At 34.7% G+C, this 26,151-nt stretch overlaps 2 protein-coding genes across 3 annotated transcripts in view; both read right to left on the bottom strand.

Annotated features, from left to right (window-relative positions):
• Positions 1-2,024: 2,024 nt before the first annotated feature.
• On the bottom strand, positions 2,025-10,935 carry mespba (mesoderm posterior ba). 2 transcript variants are annotated; one of them, XM_073907044.1, is made up of 4 exons: positions 10,879-10,935; positions 10,698-10,783; positions 4,833-5,501; positions 2,025-2,292 (listed from the first exon to the last, which is right to left on the bottom strand). In XM_073907044.1, exons 3-4 carry the CDS (start codon positions 5,487-5,489, stop codon positions 2,239-2,241), a joined length of 711 nt encoding a protein of 236 aa, XP_073763145.1. In that variant the 5' UTR covers positions 5,490-5,501; positions 10,698-10,783; positions 10,879-10,935; the 3' UTR covers positions 2,025-2,238.
• Positions 10,936-15,225: 4,290 nt separating this feature from the next.
• Positions 15,226-26,151, bottom strand: part of sv2ba (synaptic vesicle glycoprotein 2Ba) — a 39,457-nt gene continuing 28,531 nt past the window's right edge. The window contains 6 exon segments of the mRNA NM_001082995.1: positions 15,226-15,501; positions 18,145-18,304; positions 19,682-19,885; positions 20,043-20,176; positions 22,353-22,517; positions 24,357-24,445. Coding sequence (NP_001076464.1) covers positions 15,318-15,501; positions 18,145-18,304; positions 19,682-19,885; positions 20,043-20,176; positions 22,353-22,517; positions 24,357-24,445 — 936 coding nt within the window. The 3' untranslated portion in view covers positions 15,226-15,317.

Raw genomic sequence — 26,151 nt, 5'->3', positions numbered from 1 at the left:
ACAGCGAAAAGATGGCAACATGGCGGCAAAATTAAACAATGAGGCTAAAAGAAAACGTCTGTTTCTAAAGTCTTAGAAGCAGACAATTTCATGGGTACAAAATTAAGAAACTGAAAAATAAATAAATAAATAAATAAAACAGTTGTCAGTTTGGCAAGCCATTTTTATAAAAATTATTTAGAATTGCATTACAACACCAGCAAATTTTTCGTACTGCTTTGAGTATTTGCTTCATTTGCATAAAATCTTGAACTTTATTTATTAACATATTTAAAATGTTTAAATTCTAGATTCACAGGCATAATTTTGCCACTATTTAAAGTATGTCGCGAAGAAATAGCTATTAACTTTTTAGTTTTTTTGGTGGGGCCAGTGAAAACTTTGGCAGGGCAAGTAAAAATCTCAACCAATGGCCCGATCGGACCCGTATAAAAAAAATCCTTAGCGTTGAACCCTGCAATGGTTTATTTACTTATTTTATATATATATATATATATATATATATATATATATATATATATATATATATATATATATATATATATATATATATAAATTCTTTTACAAACCAACTAAGATGTTACTGACATCTGGTGGCAGGTACTGGAGTTTTTAGCCCAGGTACAACTGAATCTGAAAATAGTTGTGGTGCATGATGGGACATGTAGTTTTTAACCTCGCCACACCATTTCAGTCTCTTTTTATGTGGTATTTGGCAACAAATTTAAGTGATTTACTATTAAAAAAAATAAGATTTTTGTCATATTATGGATAACTGATTGCGGTCTACAAAGAGCTGGCCCCTATATGTACCACAGCAAATTAATTATAAAAATTATTCAACAGAATAAATCAGTCGCGTTCCAAGAGAAAAAAAAAACTTTTAAATTCCTTTACTCCTGATTACAGTAACCTATAAAAGCTTTTTAGGAGTGATACGGAAAGCTCTGAGGTTCTTAAACTTATTAAACTCGTTTGTTTGCAACTTATTTTATGCAAATTACAATACACTTTATGTAATTAGCTTGTATATAAATATGACCAGCAACTGTCATTTATAAGTTGATTGTGTCATTGACAGTGCTTAATGAGTTCTTTCCTCATTAAAAGAGTGAGTTCTCATTGTATTTTTTGTTATATTTGTATTAACATCTTTGATTCAAATCAAAGTTTGCAATGATGTTATTCTCCTCATAGCTGGTTGGTTCAGTTAGTGGCTCACAGCTCATTAATGAAGACTTTTTGTAGGAAATTAATAATGAATGGGGAAATACATGTATATCAAAAGCAAACGGAGATAAGCAAGTTGTCAGATGACCAATAGAGGGCGCTAATTTTCATATTTTATAACTAGGTTTCATGTTTTATAACATTACTCAAAAATTGATTTTTGCCACTTGTTCAAACTAATTTTGGAAAATGAGCTGAATCAATGCAATTCTTCAGTTTGTTTAGTACAACTAAATGGTGTTGTGTTCAATACACTTAAAGTGAAATAACAAACAAACAATGAAGTTAACTTAATCAATTTGTGTTGGGACAGCATGAAAGAATTGTGTGAAACCCAACATTTTTTAAAGCGCACATTTAAACAACTGTCACTGGAATATAGGTTTTATTTCAACAAGAGTTATTACACTACAACAATTTAAAGAATACATAAAATAACCTTTTCCTAATCAAAGCTAATCTCAGAATTGTGAGAATATTTTAAAGATAATGAAAATCAAATTAATATTTTCTATAAATCTCTTTTCCTGAATGTTTGCAAACCCATATTTCTCCTTTAAATATGCAAAGTTTTCCTTGCTCTGATTTAGTAATAAGCTACAATGATCTAAACATGCACCACACGTAATAGCTTGAATAAAAATCCATATTGATGTCTTAAAGAGAAATTAATTCATTATTATTTAAATTAGTATAATATTAAATAAAATTAATGAAACTGTAATGAACATGTTTGAAATATCAGAAAAGGATTTAGCAATAATAATAATAATAATAAAAGACAAGAAAAAATAAACATTTAAAGATGTGTTTTATTACAGATACATATCAAATATAGTTTTGTATTTACAAAGGATATACATGGATAAAACATATCACTTAAATTTTAAGAATATCAAGAATAACTTTTGTTTTATTGCTTTCACATAACACAGGAAGCCATAAATCAGTTCACTGTACACAATACAGTATCCGCCCTCAGTTTTTGGTGTGATGGAGATCTTTCCGTCATCTCCAGTAAGTCTGAGGAACGAGATGATAGCCAAAGTTTTTTCCGTAAACCTGAAATAAAGCAGAGAGAGAGAAGAGGTTGACTTTGCTAGTTTTGGTCATTTTTATCACCTATTTGCATCATGTAATTGGTGACAATGCTAAAAAATGGGAACATTTTCAAATTAATCTTTTCAAAACTTTTATTAACTGTTCAGTGTGTAGACAGATGTCAATAATGGGATTATCATGTTACTGAATGAAATCTGCATTATGACTAATCTAAACGTGACTTAATTTGGTTACATTTTTAAAATAGTGACAAATATACTGAAGATACAAAAAATGATGAACTTTGGCAATGATCTACACCAGGGGGGTCAAACTCAATTCCTGGAGGGCCGAAGCCCTGCACAGTTTAGTTCCAACCCTGCTCCAACACACTTACCTGTAGGTTTCAAACAAGCCTTAAAGACTCAATTAGTTTGATCAGGTGTGTTTAATTAGGGTTGGAACTAAACTGTGCAGAGCTGCGGCCCTTTTGGAACTGAGTTTGACACCTGTGATCTACACCATGGTGTTTTGCGACACCTAGAGGTTATTTTAGGATACTGCAAGAAGTCTGGAAATGATTGATTTTGCCCAAACAAATTAATTGCACTTAAACTACTGTTTAATTGAACAAATTAACGTTTGGAAAATGTTCAACTACATAGTATATTCACCTCCCTTTATTTAAAATGTGAAAATATTAAAACGCAGTGTACAGATATATGACTCTTTACATAATGTTGATCGCAATACAAGTATCATTATAATGTATATAAATTAATTAGTATGGTGCTGTTCAAATGTTTTATAACAATATGCATTATAAGCAATATATTATATTATTTACAATATTAAATCATGATGAATTTGACCTAACATTTTATTGACCATCCTACAATTAAAATTTGATTATATATACACACACACACACACACACACACACACACACACACACACACACACACACACACACACACACACACACACACACACACACACACACACACACACACACACACACACACACACACACACACACACACACACACACACAGTTGAAGTCACACGGTTGAAATTATTAGCCCCCCTGAACTATAAGCCCGCCTGTTTATTTTACAGTTTATTTTCAATTTCTGTTTAACGGAGAGAGGTTTTAATCAACACATTTCTAAGCATAAAGGTTTTAATAACTCATTTCTAATAACTGATTTATTTTATCTTTGCCATGACAGTAAATGATATTTGACAAGATATTTTTTAAGATACTTCTATACATCTTAAAATTTTATTTAAAGGCTTAACTAGATTAATTAGGTTAACTAGACAGGTTAGGGTAATTAGGCAAGTTATTGTAAAACAAAGACTTGTTCTGTAGACTATCGAGAAAAAATATAGCTTAAAGGGGTTAATAATTTTGTCTTTAAATGTTTATTAAAAAAATAAAATCTGCTTTTATTGCATCCGAAATAAAACAAATAAGACTTTCTCCAGGAGAAAAATTATTATCAGACATACTGTGACAATTTTCATGCTCTGTTAAACATCATTTGGAAAATATTAAAAAAAGAAAGAAAATAATCAAAGAGGGGCTAATAATTCCGACTTTAACTGTACACACACACACACACACACACACACACAAAATGCATATTTTAATCTGCAATGAAAGTATCACTACATTGCTCACAGATTGGGATAAAGGCTTAATATATAATATTATTAAATAGAACAATATATACTTTTTTATTCTAATGATGTTTATTTAAATATTATTTAATGTTTTTAATTAATATTCTAAATATTAATTAGTGACAAAGGCTGCTTAAAATGACCTTTTCATTCACAGAAATAAAATACTTTTTTTTACATTAAAAAATTATCTAATTTTGTTACAATAATTAATATCAAATAAAGGCTCTCTTGATGAAATTTTTTTACTTAATATATATTATTAATATAACCCAAACTTAACATTTTGACAAATTGTTTCAATCTTTTTTTGACATTTGACACGCATGCATCTACAACAATTTTACATAACTCTATTACATTAGGTAGTGATTAAATAAATGCTGTCTTGGTGAGTTTCATTTTTAAAAGAATTTAACAAATTATTAATTTTACAAGAGTTGTCAGACAAATAAAATATTTAATACACTAATATATAATTTTATATCTATTTTAATATAACATAAACATAACATTGACACATCTTTTTTAATTTTATATAATCTTTTTTTTTTTACATTTCTCGCACACATATGTCATTTTATATAACTATTACATTAAGTAATTATGAAATAAATGCAGTCTTGGTGTGTGTGTGTTTTTTTTTTCAGAAATATTTACAAATTAATTTTACAAAAGTGGCCAGACAAATCAATTATTAATTACACTAATATAACATTTAATATTCTTTTCTATAACATAAACATGCCATTTTATTACATTTTGCCATCTTTTTTTGACATTGACATTAATAATGAAATTCTAAATTCTAACACAAAACACCGAATTACAAAATTCAACAATAAAAACATCACTATAATAACTTAACATACCTGGTACGGTGTCTGTGTCATCTGCCCACACTGTTGACTCTGGATGAAGCCGTCAATACTGACCAAGCCGTTTTGCTCCGTTGAATGCTGCTGTGTCAAACCTCCATACCGCTCCCTGTATTGTCCTCCATAACCAGAGCAGTCCTCATACTGTCCATCACAGAGAGCATAACCCTGCTCCGTCCCAACAAAACCTCCATTCACAGACGAACACTCAAAACTCGACAAAGAGCATCCGCTGGAGTTTTCTTGTCTCCTGTAGCTCAGCTCTTCTTCACTGAGCCCAAGCTGAGAAGACAAGAAGGAGATATATTGTATGGTCAGCCTCAGAGTCTCGATTTTGGTCAGGGTTTGTCCTACCGGAGCTACTGAAGCAGGTAAGAAGCTCCTGAGATGATGAAGAGCTTTGGTCAGATCCCTCATCCTCAGCTTTTCCTTCTCACTAGCGTTCTGCCGCTGCTCGCTCGGGTTCTTCAGCCTCAATCTCCGCTTTTTCCTCATGATATTAGAAGATTTGACTAATTTGGAGCACGGAGGTTTGGTTTGATGGGGCGGCGAGAAGCTCTGATCCGGTGAAGTTGTCTCTGGAGAGGAAATGCTGGAAAACTCGGACTCGGAGCTGGAACTGCTCCATTGGTTCTTGCTTGAGGTTTGCATGTCGTGTCTGTGCTGGTGAAAGGAGGATGGAGGTTTATATGTTGGATTTCGGAGGTGCGAGGTGACACCTCTGCAGGCTCACGGTAGCCATTGCTGTCTCTGAGAGCTTAGGATCTGGCCTGGATCTGTCTGGGAAACGCTGAGAGAGGCTGCAGGAGTACGAGGTGTGAATTTTGACTCCTCGTCAAAACAACAAACCAGAGCAGAGGTTCTCCTGGAGGTTGTGCAACTGAGCAAACAACGTGTGCTTTTTGTGTTTGTTGTGTTTTATTATGTCTGTGAAAATTCTGCTTTTGATAATTAGATTTTTTTAAATGGTGGTAAAAAGTACTACAAGTTAGTGTAAAATAAAGTAATCTGCAGGAACCAATACGATTTTTTTTATGCAATTAATTATGTTTTTATTAATCACGTACACATTAAATCGGTCTGAAGCAACATTTATACAATAGTATTAAATACTTGAAATATTATAAATGATTAAAAAAAATTAAATAACAAAAAAATATTATTATTATTATTAATATATTATTATTGAAGATTTATTTTATTGAATTACTTAATAAATAATTTAATTAAAAATCTATTATAATGTTATATATGAAATAACGAATGTGCTTATTTAAACTTTTATTCATAGTTTTTATCATTTCATTGCTCTAGCTCAGGGCTATTCAATTGGCCCCTGAGATTTGTTACCACCCTCCAAATACAGTGACCAAGACATCAAAAATAAATTCAGTTCAGATGAAAAACGTCCCTGTTAGCGACGTGCATCTGTTCAATTCAGCATGAGCTGCAGAGGCTGCGCAGAGTGCGAGTCACCATAAGCAAGTGGCGCGGGCAGCCGAAAACACTTGGATATGTTTGTAGAAAAGTCCTTTGTACGATGCATTGATATCGTCAATAGAGATGCAACAATTAGCTGATTTCACTATTAACTGCGTTTTAATTCGTTGAAGTTAATTAATCATAAAGGCTTCTCTATGCCGCATTTCTGTTTCATGGAACAAAACGAAACTGCTGCAAATAAACAAAGTTATGCATATTGCCAACTGTGCACTAGTTTAAAGTTCCAAGTATGTACACCGAGGCTGATACACACGCACACCGGATTAACTATAGCAGCGGCCGTTCCCATATCAGGTCTTTTCCGATTGCAAGTTTGTTTTATTGGTAATGTAAGAATATATGACAATATGCGTGCACGAGCAGAGCAACACGATTGCTTCTTTCCCAACCCAAGCGCATTCTGAAAACGTAGCCCCGCGGATGTTTCTGGAGACCGTGATTTACGTGGCCGTAGGTATATATGGCTGCATTTCGTTTTTTCAAGTGAACACTACAGGGCGTTGTGACACCGCTCCTCTTCGCGCTTGCAGGCTGACGGCTCACCTCCTCCGTGTGGAGGGCTTTCCCATCGTAACCAGTTTGTCCGGTTAGCTCGTCAGCGGAGTGGAGGCCCGGAGGAGGAGACGGCTACATCGACGACCGGGTTCCAGTCCGGGGAAGAATGGTTGCAGAAATCAGGTAAGACAAAAAACAGAATCCAAAAAATAAAGCGAATGAGTTCGTAATCCGAAAATGTGATCGAAATCGGACAAGGGCTTTTCTTTTTCTGGACGGCTTTTGTAAATCATTGCTTGGATTGAGGGAAGGAGGAGGAGGAGGGTGGCTGGGTTGGCCAATTGGCCGGCCGCCCAGTCAATCGTTCAGTCATTCAGTCAGTCGGACAGACGGTCGCTCGACAGCGGCCCCCGGCGGCTTTTTACGCAAGAACAACACGTGTGCGAATGGCGCGCGCTCGCGAGAGGCGTTCAATACGCGAAAAAGCGCGCACAGCGGCCTCTCGTGGACTAGCGAAAACAAAAACTGCACAAATACGTACCTCCCGGGACGTATTTCGCGGTTTCTAGAAACGTCCATGGGGCTACGTTTCCAGAATGAGCCTGGGTTGTTCTTTCCGGGGCGGGCGCATACAGAAGAAAACATCTCACGGAGAGAGTTGTGTGTGCCTTTCAGAGCAATGTAAACAAAAGATATGTTAGACAAATTATTATTAAAATTATTATGTATGCATGAACGCAGATGGCAACAACAGTTCATCTAAATAGCTACTTACCTAATATTGAATTTACATTAGACGTGATAACCTTGAAACGATTATCATTCTTCAGACTATATAATCGTACAACCAAAATCTATAATTGTTGCATCCCTAATTGTTATGCAGTTCAAACATATGAATGAGTCTGAATGTAGTAGAAGCCTACTTCAGCAATGCACTGCTTTTGTTGTGCTCTGAAATACAACATTTGAATGTTTGTAAAAAAAAAGTCTATTGTATAATGCAGTAATATTATGTAGATTCAAAATACAATATATTAACATTTTGATGTGTCTTAAGGAAAAATACAGCATATGGGCTCTTATATGCAGTTGTGTTATCATTCATATAGTAAGTCAAGTCTCTCCAGCCCTTCGTTTGAAATGCTTTTTATGAACCAGCCCCCATGACAAACTAATTAAATAGCCCTGCTCTAGCTTACACCTTTTATTTATTTATATCTTTATTTTTATGATCCAGAGCTTTTATTTATTTATTTTTATAACTTTTTGTGTATTTAGTGAAATATACGGGACATTCTACCAGAAATGTACATTTTTCCCTTATAAAAGTGTGACAGGGTCTGACTTAAGCTTGTCTTGCTCAAAAAAATCAAGCAAAACAAGCATAAAATCATACAATTCAATGATAGAACACTTCCTTGATCACTGTCAGTTTCTCTATCATATGATATCACTTCTGAGTCATAACCTTAAACGTGTATCGCATGCGTTTTATGTTCAATTTAATGCAAACATGACAGGACTGAGGGAAACATGAGAACAATTGAAACATAGCATTTATTTGCATAATTTATTTTTATTTTTATGTTTTTAATCAATTGATATGAATGATAATTGATAACAACTTATGCTTGCTTTAAGTTTAAATACAATTAATGATGCTTTTATTCACCAAAGACACATTAAATTGGTCTGAAGAAACATTTATATAACATTATTAAATACTTCAAGAGTATAAATTATATTAAATATATATATATATATATATATATATATATATATATATATATATATATATATATATATATATATATATATATATATTATTGAAGATTTATTTTATTGAATTATTTAATAAATCATTTAATTAAAAATCTATTATAATATTATATATGAAATAACCAGTGTGCTTACTTAAACTTTTATTCAGTTTTTATCCTTTATATTGCTCTAGATTACACATTTTACATATGTATATCTTTATATTTATGATCCAGAGCTTTTATTTATTTTTGTTTTATATGTAGTTATTTATGCATTTATATTACAGTTTTTATTGTGCACTGGTACATGAATTTAATTTCGCATTGCATCTTTTTGAATGGCAATAAAAGCAATGTTGTTAATTTGACCAGCTTAATCCATTCTTGGTCAATAAAAGTGCACCCAATTCGCATGTTATCACTCCATTGAATGGGCGTTACCAGTGCCTAGATATGGGTCAATAGTGGCCTTCTGCATCTACTGGTAGGCTCCGAAGGCTGTTATCATCCATTCACATGGTTAATCAGCTATACTAATAAAGAAAAAGAATCAAGAATACTTCAGTTTTTGCTGCTGTGTGGATTAATACTGAATGTGTGTCATAGTTAGGAATGGAGCAATATGTGTGTTTGACTGCATTGCTTTTGGTGGTAAGGTGTCTGAATAACACTGTTAAGTAAGTTTTACTATGAAGTGTGTTTCGGGCGTCTCCTGCAATCGGATCCTATACTAATGCTGGGTACCTTGGGGCTTGACAAACCACGCTGGGCATTTTACTGTCTCGCGCGGTACGCTAACGACCAATCACAACAGGCTGTCATTGGTCTAATCAGCGCAGATTAGCTTTGCGCTAAGGAGGGGTTTGGGAACGAATGAATCGCTGAACGATTCATATGAGAGTCGCTGGGATAATTAGGTAAAAATAAATTCATAATATAAGACCATGAAAGTGTTTTTTGACCTTGCATGCATATCAGTATGTTGTTGGAGATCCATATTACCGAAATATGACCCTTTTCATGTATAATATGGGCTCTTTAATAAATCATATAAATAATTCTTGTTAACTTCTAGCCACAGCCATATATGATCTTTGGCTTATTAACCATGTGGATGGATGATAACAGCCTTCTGAGCCTACTAGTAGGCTATATAGTTTCACTCCGAAAGTATATATAGTTTCACTAATTAAAAAAAATATATATTATTTTATTACATTAAACTTTTTAATTGTTAAAATAAAATCAAGAAAAAAATGTGGATTCTACAAAAATACTAGCTCAACGTTGACATATTATAATATTAAATGTTTCTTGAGCAACAAATCAGCATATTACAATGATTTAGCAAAAAAAATGGATTGGGAAATGCATCTGGGAAAATCTTTATTTTTACTGTAATTATTTATTGATCTAATAAACATGTAAGTCATAGAAACTCCATTCAACAACATTAAAAATCTTACAATCCTCACATTTTGAACAGTGGTGTAGGCTAAATCACATAGTTTAATGATGCTTAATATCTTTCAGGTTGTTTTCTTCTGTTTTAGATTAAAACAGCAAGTCCATTTTCAATGCTTTACAGACGTATACTCTCAGTCGTCAGCCCGATATCTCAAAACTACTGCTGATTGTGTGTATTGGGTTGTATTTCAAAGAGCTAACCAGCGTAATTGACCTTAATGATGTTTAATGGTGCTTAATAAACTCCATTAGCACATTGCACTTGAGGTGTGACATTCACACAAACTGGTGAGCAGGTTTACAGTTTAGTGCTCGAGCTAGTCATTTACTCTTTGAAGTAAATAGGTCTCAATCAGGCATCTAAAGTGTTAGAGTTCGTTTCTTAAAAGCGATTTGTACGATCGACTGAATAGTGAAATATAATTATGTGGAAACTTTTTGAGAATCCTTTGATAAACAGATATCAAACAAACGCTGTATTTTTGTCACATCTAATCGAATAATCCTAAGAAAATGATTATTTCTTTAATATAATTAATTACGAATAGAATATGCAGTGTATACGTATGTTTTAGATATTTAGCTAACTTTAATCGTGGCATTAACTTAGTTGCTATTAGAAACTTACCTCACGTTAGCAGCTATCATTAGCCTATAGCATGTTTTGTTGTGGAAAGATGCTAGGTGCTTCTTCACATAAACTCCGTAACATATCTACAAAATCATGTAGAGATAAAAAAAAAGAAAAACGAAAAAGAAATAAATACAAATCTTGATGAATACATTTAGAAGACCCAAAGGTTGCTCACCATCAAACCGCTGAGCTTCGCACGGTCAAGCCGTGAGTTTACATGTCCAATTGGAATGGCTTCATGAAAAAAAAAATAATAATAAAATAAAATTCTGCTAACGTTCCCATTAAGTAATGAAAAACTATATTTGTCTCAATTCTCTGAACATTTAGGCCACATTAAATTATCAATTTGTAAAAAATTAGCCTATAGGATAATTATTTTTTAATGTTTAGTACAAATAATGAGCAGTCAACTTTTGAATGTCCAGAAATTTTGCATAAAATATTTTAAGCTAATTAACATAATTTGTATTATTAAAAGAATGTTTGTTTATGCTATTTACACTTGTACATAATTTGTTGTTGTTGTTGCTGTGTCCATGTGCTGTGCTGTATCACAATTTTAATACTTTTTTTTTTTTTTTTGGTTCTTTTAGTCTGGATTAAAAAGCAAAATACATTTAGTCCTAAACAATGCAAAAATACAATACAAAAAAAAAAAAAAAAACTAACTGTGGGGGAAACTGGAGCACCCAGCATGCGGTCACGTAGAAAACATGCAAACTCCTTACAAAAATGCCAACTGAAGTAGCCGGGAAGTAGCAACCTAGCAGCCCAGCAATATATTTATTCTAAATTTGTACATTGTGAGCCTAGCTTAAAGGGATAGTTCACCCCAAATGACAATTTGTTCAGTTACCCTCAAGTGGTTTCAAAAATTTTTCTGTTGAACACAAAAGAAAATGTTGTGAAGAATGTTCTCGAATGCGTTTTCCATTTTGGGTGAACGTGTAATTTTAGCCATACATTTTTATGCCACGGTCCTCCACTTCCAGTTCTTCATCACGATCATTTGGAGAATCAATGGCTTTTTCATACTCAATACATTTTAGGGTTCTGTTATAATACTGCCTGTCAAAAAACACACACAACATTTTAAAACATCATTGTTTCCCTGTTTTTTATGAAACCAAAAACTGCTAATTGAGGGTGCAAATTGAGGACACACTCCGTCTCACAATAGTTTTTGCTTAATTTTTTTGGATTTCTTTAAAACATTTAAGATAATCTAAGTACAGTACATGAGTCAGCAAAATACATAACACAGTTCTAATGTTTTTTGGATATTTGAATGAAAAAATCATGAGTACAGTATTGGGCTTTTAGGAAAACCTTGTCAAATTGTGGTTCTGGTAACATGTGTGGGTTTTTAATTACACAGTAAAAAAAAAAAAAAAAACTTTGACAACCTAAAATTGTAAGGCAAGTCAACTCAAAAAGCTCTGCAGCAAGTTGCCTTACAGTTATGAGTCTTTTTTTTAAAGTGTGGTTTGCCCTGCTATAGTAGTTTTAATGCAAATAGCTAATCATGAAAGTTAGCCAGCTAGTTTCTTAAGAACTGCTTCTCTGATGACCCTTCTGACCGGTGCAGTGACCTCCAGGCCGCCCTCTCGCTCCATTTTTGTGTAGTGTGAGAGTGACTGAGCAGCGTGCCACATTTGGCACCTCAGTCCTGCTGGAGAATGAGGGAGTCTGCCACCTGTGTGTATTTTTACACTTCTGCCTGACTACCATTAATAAAATAACAATAGTAAATATATGTTCTTTTTAGTGCTTATATAATTTGCAGGGCCATGTGTATAAAAAAGCATTTATGCATATGACAATTTATTTATTACCAGCGTAAACGTTGTTAAAGTTAGGGAAAACTGTTTTTATTGTGTCTTGCTGAAAGTGAGGAGTTTCACACCTTTGGTATGAAAATTGAAAAGGGACTTAATCCCAGTGTAGATGTAAACTGTACATTAATAAATCTGACATTTCACAAGCAAATTCATAATGCTAATGATATTTGCTGAAAGAAAACCGTGAAATTTTAATTCTGCAGCAAAAAAACATGGATTTATAAAGTTTTTTTTAGTATATAAATAAATAAATAAGAGAGGGATATCTTACAGCAAGTTAAAATCTGTAGCAAATCTGTTGAAATGATTATCTTGATTTTGTTTCACACCTTTTGCATAAATAAATGCCCATAACAAGAGGTGTGAGTAATTCACACGTGAGCACTGGCCTTGTTTTTACAAGTGCCTTTCCATGCACAGACTCACAGAAAAGCATGGGAACTTAAAATACTGTGGTTTTCCCATTTTCCTTTCAATATATTGTGCTGAGAAAGAAAAGCATACACAAACCACTGAAAACTAGATGTAAAATTATAACTTATATTTTATTATTTATACCATCAAAAAAACAAAACAACATAAACCAATCTTTTCTTACTTAGACTTTTGAAAATGATATATAAAAAGAAGCATTTAATATATACTTAAAGCTATTGCTATAGAGCCCCTTTTTGCTTTAGAGATGTCCTCTTAAAAATACATTTAAATGGCCTTTTCTTTGGTCAGATGTGGACAAAACATCAACAGAATCATTGGCATAATTCAATCATTATTTGGAGCCATTACCTTATATTAACTATTTTAATAATCTACATTGTTTCCTCCTTAGAATTATACACACGTTACATACACATACAATTTAAAAATGTCTATTTTCATACAAACAATGTCAATTTGCTGTGATATGATCATCTTCTACTGAAAAGGCATGACAAACAATAGTTGAAAAGATGGGAATCCGAAGAACGTTAAAACACGATAAAATATATTTATCTAATGTGAAATAAACACATACCTTACCACAGTAGTAAACAAATACAACACAACAAAAATCTAGCTGATGACTGAAAGCTAGTGAACGGATACAATTGGAGATAAAGATTTATCTTCTTTACAGAAAAACAAATAAAAAGTAAAACGCACATTTTTATTTTAAAGATAGAACTTAACAGTCAACGTTATGATTTGTTTTGATATAAAAAGGGAATTCGATGTCAGCACTCACTGCTACGCTCTTTTGATTTCACTGTAGCAAAGGAATTTCCCTATATTTATTTTTTTTACACACAATATACAATTTAAAAGAACACTCCACTTTTTTGGGGGAATAAGCTTATACAAGTCACCATTCAGCCGATCTCTGGGTCTGCCGGGAGCACTTTAAGCTTAGCTTAGCATAAATCATTGAATCAGATTAGACCATTAGCATCATGCTCAAAAAATTCCCAAAAAGGCTTGCGCTACTTTTCCTGTTTAAAGCGTAACTCTTTTGTATTTAGATTGTGTACAAAGGTGGACTAAAAAAATGAAAAGTTGCTTTATTCTAGGCCGATATGGCTAGGAATCTTCTTATTTTGGCGCAATAATCAAGGAACTTTGCTGCTGTACCATGATTACCATGGTTACGCTGTTACCTACTATAGTTACCTAACTGGAGACTATTTTCAGAGCCAAGCTTTAAATAAGCAATTATCAAAACCTTTTTTTTATTATTTTGTATGAGATGCTAATGGTCTAATCCAATTCAATGCTTTAAGCTAAGTTAATTGTGTGCCCTCAATTCCCGCAGATCGACTAAAAAGGTTTAAAACTCAACCCTTTAACTTATTGAAGTAAAAAGTTATATCAAGTACTAAGATGAACAGAACGTGAAAAGTTGCTATTTTCTAGGCTGATATGGCTAGGAACTATTTTCTCATTCTGGCGTAATAATCCAGAAACCTTGCTGCCGTACCATGGTTACCATGGTTATGCTGTTACCTACTGTAGCTACCTAACTGGACACTATTTTCAGAGTCGAGCTTTAAAGAACAAATTTGTTGAAACCTTTTTGGAAATTTTTGAGTGAGATGCTAATGGTCTAATCTGATTCAATAATTTATGCTAAGCTAAGCTAAATGTGCTTTCTCCAGACCCGGATATCGGCTGTATAGATTAGAAAATAGTAAAACTTAACTGTTTAACTTTTTAAAGTAAAAAGTTGTATCAAGTACTAAGATCACCAGAAAGTGAAAAGTTGCTATTTTCTAGGCTGATATGGCTAGGAAATACTTTCTCATTCTGGCGTAATAATCAAGAGATCTTGCTGCAGTACCATGGTTACCATGGTTATGCTGTTACCTACTGTAGCTACCTAACTGGACACTATTTTCAGAGTCGAGCTTTAAATAAGAAATTTATTAAGACCTTTTTGGAAATTTTTGAGTGAGATGCTAATGGTCTAATCCAATTCAATGATTTATGCTAAGCTAAGCTAAATGTGCTCCTTCCAGACCCAGCGATCAGCTGAAAGAATTAAAAAGCAGTAAAATTCAACTTGGGAGGTAGTAAATTAGGTCTATTTTCAAAAAAGTGAAGTGTTCCTTTAAACATGCTCTACAACTTAAAGAAGTAATACTATTAAAGTAACCCTGCAGTACACTGAATCTACCATGACACCATATCTTATCTTTCCAGCCTTTTTTTTTTTGCAGTCAGTGTCCAGCAGGCTAATCATCCCGTGTCCATCTAGACCAAAATACTGAGGCCTTGAAGAGTTTGGCTTTTATTTTCACTGAAGAATGACCTCTCGAGTCTCAGGTAGCTTGAATGCTAGGAGCCCTCCGCAGACCAGCGCTGAGAAGGACAGGATTATAGGTATAATCTTGGTGATGCCAATGAACTTGCCAAAGATGAAACTGCTAATGATAGCTGCCAGTTTGCATGTGCCGTTCAGCACACCGAAAGCTGTGGCTCTGTGGACACAAAGGATGGATTATTGAACACGATAAGGAACACATCATGTTTAATGTGATGTAAACGAGGTTTTAAGGCATAGAAGTTTAGATTATTTTATACAGTATGTGTTTTGTGGGTTGTTCAAATGAAAAATATCTATTAGCAAATTTCTAGGCAATCAAATACAAGTAGTGTAGGTGGAACAGTACAGTATATTAAATGGAACAAATGGTAGACCAACAGAACAATATTTATAAGTTTTATGAGTCTTACACATATTTTTAGCATTTAATCGATTTAGCATATGCATCTTTTGTCAAAAATTAAATTTAAATAAATAAATGGTGGTCATAATTTACAATACTGTTTAGTTTTATTTTTTTATATGAACACCTTTAATGGACAAAGAATTTATTATACACCAGGAGTCACCAACATGGTGCCCGTGGGCACCAGGCAGCCCGCCAAGTTCACATGAGTTGCCCGCGGGCCTGTTCTAAAAATAGCTCACCATAGCACCACATACTGTATGAGTAAGCTGCATCTAATATATTCTTTTTAAATCACACTTGCATTGGTGTACATTTAAAAATTTTATTAAATTTTAATTTAATTTAATTAAAATTTTAATTTAAATTTTAAAGTTATATATATATATATATATATATATATATATATATAAACTTTAAAAACAATTTCAGACAATTGAAGTGTTGCATATTGAAACTTATCTTACTTGTTAAATCATTGTTGACAACTACTGTGAGAAATCATTAACACGAACAATGTCTTCACATAGATGAATATTATTAATTTTTAATAATAACATATAATTAAAAGTAAATTAAGAAAAATGCGTTATTTAATAACTGGTAGCCCTTCACACTAATCGGTACCCAAGAAGTAGCTCTCAGTTTCCAAAAGGTTGGTGACCCCTGTTATACACTAATCATTTACTGGGCGATGCAGTGGCGCAGTAGGGCTGTTGCCTCACAGCAAGAAGGTCGCTGGGTTGCTGGTTTGAGCCTCGGCTCAGTTGGCGTTTCAGTGAGAAGTTTGCAAGTTCTCCCTGAAAACATGTGGGTTTCCACCGGATGCTCCGGTTTCCCCCACAGTCCAAAGACATGTGGTATAGGTGAATTGGGTAGGCTAAATTGTCCATAGTGTATGAGTGTGTGTGGATGTTTTCCAGAGATGGGTTGTGGCTGGAAGGGCATCCACTGCGTAAAAACATGCTGGATAAGTTGGCAGTTCATTCTGCAGTGTCGAACCCGGATTAATAAAGGGACTAAGCCGACAAGAAAATGAATGAATGAATAATCATTTACTGTAGTTTTGTAATTAGTTTTTTGAGCATGAGATACTTTCTTCCTTAAAGGACACCTATTATTATCTCAGGTGTGCCTTGTCTGTAACATGTGAGCTTAAAATATCTATTTAAAAAACACACACAACCATTTTAACTTACAAAGCTGTATATGCACTTTTTTAGCTGGCAACATAAACACGTAGTTTTCATTGTGTCTAAATCTGAATGGGCTGCTGCTCCCCACCCCTTTTTAAAAGTGGGTACAGCATTTATAGATACTTCTGCAACACCATACAAAACATTTGCATGCATGTTAACCCCTGACATACAGTTGACGTCAAAATGATTAGCCCTCTTATAATTTTTTTCACTTTCAAATATTTCCCAAACGGGGCGACATGGTGGCTTAGTGGTTAGCACTATTGCCTCACAGCAAGAAGATTGCTGGTTCGAGCCCCGACTGGGTCAGTTGGCGTTTCTGTGTGGAGTTTGTATGTTCTACCCGTGATGGCCTGGGTTTTCTCCAGGTGTTCCGGTTTCACCCACAGTCCAAAGACATGCGATAGAGGTGAATTGAATAAACTAAATTGGCTGTAGTGTATGAGTGTGTGTGTGAATGAGTGTGTATGGATGTTTCCCAGCACTGGGTTCCAGCTGGAGGGGTATCTACTGTATAAAACATATACTGGATAAGTTGGAGGTTCATTCTGCTGTGGCGGCCCCTGATGAATAAAGGGACTAAGCTGAAGGAAAATGAATGAATTAAATATTTCCCAAATCATGTTTAACAGAGCAAGGAAATTTTCACAATATTTCCTATAATATTTTTTCCTCTGGAGAAATTATTATTTGTTTTATTTCGGCTAGAATAAAAAGTTTTTAATAATTAAAAAGCTATTTTAGGGGTCAATATTGTTAGCAATATTATTATACAATAACTTTCCTAATTACCCTAACCTAATTAACCTAGTTAAGCTTTCAAATGCCACTTTAAGCTGTTTAGAAGTGTCTTGAAAAATATCTAGTCAAATATTATGTGCTGTCATCATGGCAAAGATAAAATAAATCAATTATTAGAAATAAGTTATTAAAACTATTATGTTTAGAAATGTGTTGAAAGAAACTTCTTTCTGTTAATTAGAAATTGGAAAAAAATAAAAATAAACAGGGGGTCTTCTTTTACTTTTTGTTTTAACTGTCAAATGTCAAGTGTATATAAAGAAAAACATGATTATAAATATTTACTATTATTTAGGAAGAATATACCTGTAGTTCAGCATGTAAATGTACTCTAAGGTGTATTGACTGTATTTGTTTTCTGTTATTTGTGTTCTGATGGCTGTTTTTGTACCTTTTTGAGGCTGGATAGAGCTCCACTGTAACGACCTCGATGCCGTTCCAAGCTGCAGCTCCGGCTGCAAAGAAGAGGCACTGGAACAGAACCACAGCCCACTGACTGAAGCACAGGAGCAGGAAGAATGTGCAGACGGCAGAGCCTAACATGGATCCTCCTGCAAACAAACACAAACCCAGACACACAATTCATTTGGATACGAAAAACACAGCAAATGTTCAAAAGTTATTTGGCCTGAAAACAGCAGTGAGTGTTCAGCTGAATGGGTAAAAAATATGCATATACAGTATACAGCTAAAGTCATGGCAGTTTATTCCGCTGTGGCGACCCCTGATATATAAAGGGACTAAGCCTAAAAGAAAATGAATGACTGAATATAGTTAAATCAAAATGATTAGCCCTCCAGGTGAATTTTTCTTTTTCAAATATTTCCCAAATGATGATTAACGGAGGAAGGAATTTTTCAGTTTTTCCTATAATATTTTTTTCTTCTGGAAAAAGTCTTATTTTTTTTATTTTGGCTAGAAATAAACATCTCAGCAGTGTGGAAGTCAGAAAGTGATTATAAATTTTTTTTAAAAATCTGAAGCATCTGTGGAAGACGCTTTGTCGCCCTCCCTTCTCCCCCTCGGCCCGGTCTCACACTGCATCTTTAGCTTCTAAGCCGGAGCACACTTCACTGATGATGCTGAATGAATGTTCAGTTTAACAGGAAGAGATGCGCTCAGCACAGTGGAGATTGCTTTAGTTCTATTGTTTTGTATTTATTTATTTTTTGTTATTTTGGGTGCCGTACTGATCCACAAGTTTTGACGCTTATAAATGATCATAAAAGTCCTCATGCTCCATTTATTAGGAGGTTTGCTGAAGGCATCAGCTGACGTGCAGCGATGGGGTTTGCATTTTTAAAAAACTATGACAGCTCGTATTTAATGAAAAGTAAGAATGATTATTAAATCCATATGAAACAGTCAAGCATACAAGCGTACCTCGCATGAGCCCAACTAAACCATGCTCTGGCACACCTCTTCCAAATGGGCCAGGGCCAGTAAACCTAACCACACCCAAGTATGATTCGGAGCACTCACAACTGTCAGACAAACCAGGGGAGGGATGTCAAATGTGCCTGGGCATGGTTTGGATAGCCGATTGTGTGTACACCCTCATACAGGTTTGTAAAGAAATAAGGCTGAGAAAATATGACAGAAATTTCATTTTCGTCTGAACATCCTCTTTATGCCTGATTCACATGGATCTTCAGCGTCAACGATTGACAGAGGGCGTGTCTGAAGTTGGGGCTGATGTGATTGTCATAACAGCGTCAGCCAATGAAATTAGTCAGCAATTGCCTAGTGTCTGAGCTGATTGGCTGACGCTTCCGTTGGCACTTAAAAAGTTGAAAAACTCCCAACTTCTGCAGCGAGCAACACCACTGAAGTGATGCCGATAGACCCACAATTCAGTTCAGCAATGCTGACGCTGACACCCCATGTGAATGGTCCGTTCATATTAGCTTTCTTCAGTAACCACTCACCTATAATTTTAAGTCGTCCTATTTTATCCATTAATAGACCTGCTAAGATGTTGCCTGGTATTACAGACAAACTGCCCAGGAAGCTGTCTAGATAGATCAGGATGTCATTTTCCTCCTGGAAATTGAGATGGCAGCCTTTTTTGGGGTGCAAAAACGTTGTGTTTTCCAGGTTACAGTTAATGAACTTGGAATCTTCCCACAGGTCTGAAAGAAACATGACAAGAGCGTCGTAAAACAATCCTTAATGATGAAAAAGCATCAAATATCAACTGGGATGAAGGTCAATATATGGGTCAAAAGACAAAAAACAGATTTGAAAACATTAAAAAAACACTAATCTAGTTTTGTTTGAGTTGATTACCGGTATTGTAGAAGACTGTGTTTTTCAGGGTGCAGTTCTCGAAGAAGGTCTCTGTTGATTTGATGTCCTCAAAATAACAATTCTCAAAGAGCGAATCCTCGAACTTCACATTTCTTATTTCGATGTTGATAAACCTGCAAATAAAGCACATAAAACTACTTAACAAATACACAAAAATGCTTATTTAAAACTACTTTATTTGAAATGAACTGAAGAATTTAACTAAGGATCTGAAAATCCTTGTAGCAAACTTACGTGTGTGTTATTTCAAGAAAACAACCATTTATTTGTGTTGTGTTTTATTGTCATTTGTTTTTTATTAATATTGATGATTGTCATCAGAGGCAGAACCGGGACATTTCCTGGTGGCCTGACTGTCCATCTGGCCTGCCACAATGATTCTGGCCTGCCGTCCCCTCCCCCCACACTTTTCATCAACATTGCGCTTCTCCCCCCCACCTTTCATAAACATCGCGCTTCAAGAAGAAGAAGAGGGTACGTATTTACACATGATCTAGGAATGTTGTCTAGTTTATCCATTCTGGTGTAAAATTTTAAAAATAATGGAGGATTGGCTAGGCTGTGAGTTACCTGTAGAGCCTCGGCTATGCTCTCTGGGTGACAAATTAGTGATAGCTAATATTGGTAAAAATTCCTTGATTCTTCTCAAGATTGGATGCATTACAGCTGCTTGGATGATACTACATAATTGGAAGTGTCCCAGAATGCCAGAAATGAAGGAGTGGATCAATGGGATGATTGAAATTGCATCGTATGAGTGTGTGTTGGCGAGATTAAACAATGAGGGAGAAGTACATAGAAAATGGGATAATCTTAGGCGACATCTAAAATTAGGATGAATGAGTATCTACATTCAAAGATACCACAACCTTAATTTCCATATATGTTTGCTATATGTTGTTCTTCTTAGTTGAATTTTCTTGGTGTACGTGGCTGAATATGTAACATGTATCATATATACGTGTCATGTGAAGTGTGTTCTTTGTTCTTGGCTGTTGAACATTAAAAAAAAAGGTTGAATAACAAAAGAATAAATAAAATATGTTTCTTAAGGACAAATCAAGGAATTGTTTAGTGTACACCTAGAGACTACATTTCACAACCGATAGATAATAATAATATTATTAATTATTATTGAAAAAATTATATCTTTTATTCAGCAAGGACACATTAATAGGAGTAAAGACTTTCATAACTTTACAAAAAGTTAAATATATCAAACTAATGCTTTCTTGTTTTCAACAAAAATAAATAGGGCAATAATGCATTCATTGGTCCTTCATTCTGTTAAACATCATACACTACCTGACAAAAGTCTTGCCACCTATGCCAGTTTTAGGACCAACTAATAATAACTTGACTTCTAGTTCATCATTTGGTATCAGAAGTGGCTTATATGAAAGGCAAAGACCTCTAGATTATGCTTACTTGACCAAAATAAAATATGATCATGCCTTGATTTTGAATTATTTAATTAGGACAGTAAGGTCTGACTTTGCTCAGACAAAAGTCTTGTCACTTAACAGAAGTAATGTAAAGTAAATAATATAAAGTAATGGTGCAGTGGAAAAAGATTTAATATTGTGTATGACTCCCATGAGCTTGGAGGACTGCATCAATACATCTATGCAATGACTCAAATCACTTATTAATAAAGTCATCTGGAATGGCAAAGAAAGCCTTCTTGCAGGACTCCAAGAGTTCATCAAGATTCTTTGGATTCATCTTCAATGCCTCCTCCATCACCTTACTCCAGACATGCTCATTAATGTTCAACCTGGTGACTGGGCTGGCCAATCCTGGAGCAACTTGACCTTCTTTGCTTTCAGGAACTTTGATGTGGAGGCTGAAGTATGAGAAAGAGCGCTATCCTGCTGAAGAATTTGTCCTGTCCTGTGGTTTGTAATGTAATGGGCAGCACAAATGTCTTGCTACCTCAGGCTGTTGATCTTGCCATCCACTCTGCAGATCTCTCATTCGCCCCCATACTGAATGTAACCCCAAACCATGATTTTTGCTTTACCAAACTTGACTGATTTCTATGAGAATCTTGAGTTCATGCGGGTTCCAATAGGTTTTCTGCAATATTTGTGATGATTGGGATGCAGTTCAACTGATGATTCACCTGAAAAATCTACCTACTGCCACTTTTCCAAATGAAATGAAGTCAAGTTATTATTTGTTGCTCTAACAACTGAGATTGATGACAAGACTTTTGGCAGGTAGTGTACACATCCTAACCACTGAGAAATATAACGTGATATTGTCCTATAGTATATGTAAATTTACCTGTCGTGAACATACTCCCCCTCTTTGTGGAGCTGATTTTGCAGAGTGAAGTTGAAATGAAAGCGTTCGACTCTCTCACGGTGGAAGATCTTGACGTTGGACTCGTACTCTTCAAACTGGAGGTACTTGATCTGGTCTGGAAACCACGTGCCTAGGCCGTAATAACTGTGTAATGGAGGAGGATGGATTAATACTGTAAATGATAAAGTTATTAGACAGCTTTTCTGAAATACTTGATTCTGATTGGTCAATTGTGACATTGCGAGGTATGTCATTCCTAGATAACAACTGATTAAACTTATGACACAGGCTTATCTGGGCACTACAGGTCATCTTGACCATGTATACTCATATACAGTTGATTGATTAATGTTAATTTATTATTCTTTTTTAAATATTTCCCACGTGAGGTTTACCCAAGCAATGACATTTTCATAGCATTTCCTTAAATAAATAAAAAAAAACTTCTGGGAAATGTCTTAATTCTTTAAGTTTGCCGGGAATAAAAGCAGTTGATAATAGTATTAGCCCATTTAAGATTTCTTTTCTCAATTTTTTTACAGAACAAACATAAATATGTTACATATAATAAAGTAGTGAAGCCTTTAAATTGCACTTTAGCTGAATACTAGTATCTTGCAAAATAACTAGAAAAATAGTATGTACCCTACAGTTATCATGGCAAAGACGAAAGCAATTAGTTATTAGAAATTAGAAATTATTTAAACTATTATGTTTACAAATGTGTTGAAAAAAAATCCCTCCATTAAGCAACACCTATATTAATATTATAAAACAATAATAAATAATAATAATAAAGTATTACATCATTAATAAAAGTATTACAATTCACAGGAGGGCTAATAATTTTGGCTTCAACTTTATCTTTTTCGCTGCTTAACTTTTTAGCGCCATCTTGTGAGTGAATAAGGCGCAGGTTAGTGGTTTCATTTTTCTTTCTGCAATCTTTACATTTATTTAGGAGTTTAGGAGCAAATTATAACGACTCCGACCAATGTTTTGTGTTTAGATTTAATTTTGTGTGTTTGTTTGTGGTTGTTTTTGACAAAACGTCTATTTTTCTGCTAGAAATCAGCCTGGATGTACAATATCCATTAGCTAAAAGGAGTCGTTTACTGTGTTTTTACGGTCTAGAGATCTTAAAAGATCTTACAGGTTTTTTTTTTAACTTAGAACTTGCTGTCTATGTCCCTGCTGACAAAAACAGCCTAAGCTGGTTGGCTAGATTTAGCTTGTCGACCAGCCTGGTTTTAGAGGTGTTTTGGCCGGTCCAGGCTGGTTTCCAGCCATTTCCAGCCTGATTTTAGCTGGTTAGGCTAGGAGCCCAGCCAAAACCAGCTAAGTCTAGCTTAATTTCCAGGGTGGCCAGCTAAGAACAGGCTGGAAATCAGCAGGAGACCAAAGAAAATACTGTAGTAATTTATAGTAAATACTATAGTGTTTTAAACCAAACAATAACAATGTGTAATATAATGCATAGTATTTATTATTCATAGGATGCATATGTTATAGTATATAGTATAGTAACATGAATGAATGCCATGTTTTAAACTGGTGGTATATGAGGAGACCCCCCCCCCCCCCCCCCCCCCCCAATTGTGTAAAGTGCTTTGAGTGCCCAGAAAAGCGCTAAATAAATGTAAGGATTTATTCTTATTCCTATTATTACTACAGTATATTGAAGCGTAGTGTAATATACTGTATATAGTTATAGAAAACCTATTAGTTTTAGGTCAGCTGTTTATATTACTATAGTCATTGTATTACCACAGCAATTAAAAGATTAACATGACAGATTATTTCAAGTACTTTACTATAATATGGTTCAAAAACAGCATAGTATTCATTATGAATGACTCTAGTATGTTTAATGTGGTTAACAACAACACTCACCATTACATTAGTCAACACAGACAGTACACAGTAGTGTGAAAGTCACTTTCACCTTTGGGCTATAAGGTCACGTTCTCTAGAGCTGCTCACCTGAAGGCCATAGTAAACCACACAATGGCAATGAACAAACCATGGAGTCTGACATCAGGTGCAGCCAATGACAACATGTTCTTCATCACCTTCAGGAAAACAATGAAAACAATCATTTCGGCATCAAAACAAGGGATAATTCACCCAAAAATTTAAATTTACTCATACTCGAGTGGTTCTAAACTTTTTATTCATTCATTCATTTTCCCTTGGCTTAGTTCCTTATTTATCAGGGGTCGCCATAGTGGAATCACAGCTTCCAACAATTCCAGCATATGTTTTATGCACGGGACGCCCTTCCAGCTACAATCCAGTAAAGGGAAACATACAGTGCACACACACACATGCACACACACACACACACACACATATATGCACTACAGCCAATTTAGTTCATCCAATTCTCCTATGGCACATGTCTGTGAGGGAAACCAGAGCGCCCGGAGAAAACACACGGGGAGAACTTGCAAACTCCACAACAGTGCTAACCACTAAGCCACCGTGCCGCTTGTAAAAATTTTTTAAGCTTCCTGAAGGGGGCAGGGAATGTCAGATACTAGAGAGTATTTGATTGGTTAGAAGATTTGATGAGAAACTGAAGTATGAGGTGATGTCAAAAATTGTGGATCCAATTTAGGCAGCGGTGACGAACTCCAAACGTTTTATGTCGTATATATCGTATATATTTTCTAAACATGAAATTGTGTCAATGTTTTGGAGCACGCATAATTAAAGATACTTAAGACTAACATACTGATATTAACATCTAAAAAGCTTTATTTTAAATTCAAAGGACCTTTAAGGTATTTTAAAAAGAAAACTTTAAAACATTCTGACTTTTTAAATAGTTCCTAAAATGCCCCTTTCTACAAATATAAATTGTTTGGCGTCTATGAGACACAAAGTGAGTGTATATGACTTGATAATATTGTTTGGCAGGGAAAACACTTTTGGTTGATCTCAAAAGTGCTTAGATTAGCATCTTGGTTTAATTTTAGGATTTATATAAAAATGACTCGATGTGCTTAAACCATTTCAATACGGCTGTGTACACACTATACTGCACACATTTCTGTCCAATCAGCTTTCAAAAGTTGACTTTGAATGATAGGAGCCCTTTAAAGAGCCCATATTATGGGTTTTTGAAAATTCCCCTCCATGTAGTGTGTAACACAGCTCTAAGTGAAGTGAAGTATCCAGCTAAGGCTTAAATCTGTAAGAATACAGTGTTTAAAACTGTTGATTCATCTATAAAAGAGTCGATTCATAGTGCTTCAAACGAGTCGCCTTGATACCGACTCATTAGGTGTTTCGCCATGACGTACGAACGAAACAAAGTTTTTCACGTGCACGCGCAAACCCGGGAGATTTCAAACCTGAGGCCCCGCCCTCTGACGCAGAAACCCAGACACACACACATACCCACAAACACACGCACACCCACAAACACACGCACACAAACATGCCGGTCGATTGAAGTCACATTGCAGATGGATATATTGAGTCTCTACCCAAAGATGAAACCTCAGCATTATAGCCAAGCAGTTGGAAACTACTGGAAACTTCTGGAAGCTACATGCTACAAAGAATACTTCATCTGCGTTTGTTAAAGGAAGGATCAGTAACTTACTGATGGACATCAGGATGGGTTTCTTCCATTTCTCAAGTGTAAGTACGTGCGGTTAAAGTTGTTGCCTCGTTGACTCTAGCTTGCAAATGTATTTAGTTGTGATTTGTTACTTGTAACCGCGTGTACTGTATCAGGTTAACTGGATATTTTATCTTATCGCGTGCA

This window comes from Danio rerio, chromosome 7 (genome assembly GCF_049306965.1).
Source record: "Danio rerio strain Tuebingen ecotype United States chromosome 7, GRCz12tu, whole genome shotgun sequence".
Taxonomy (NCBI): Eukaryota; Metazoa; Chordata; class Actinopteri; order Cypriniformes; family Danionidae; genus Danio; species Danio rerio.
Note: the sequence above shows the minus strand (reverse complement) of the source record. Positions and strands in the feature narration are given on the sequence as shown.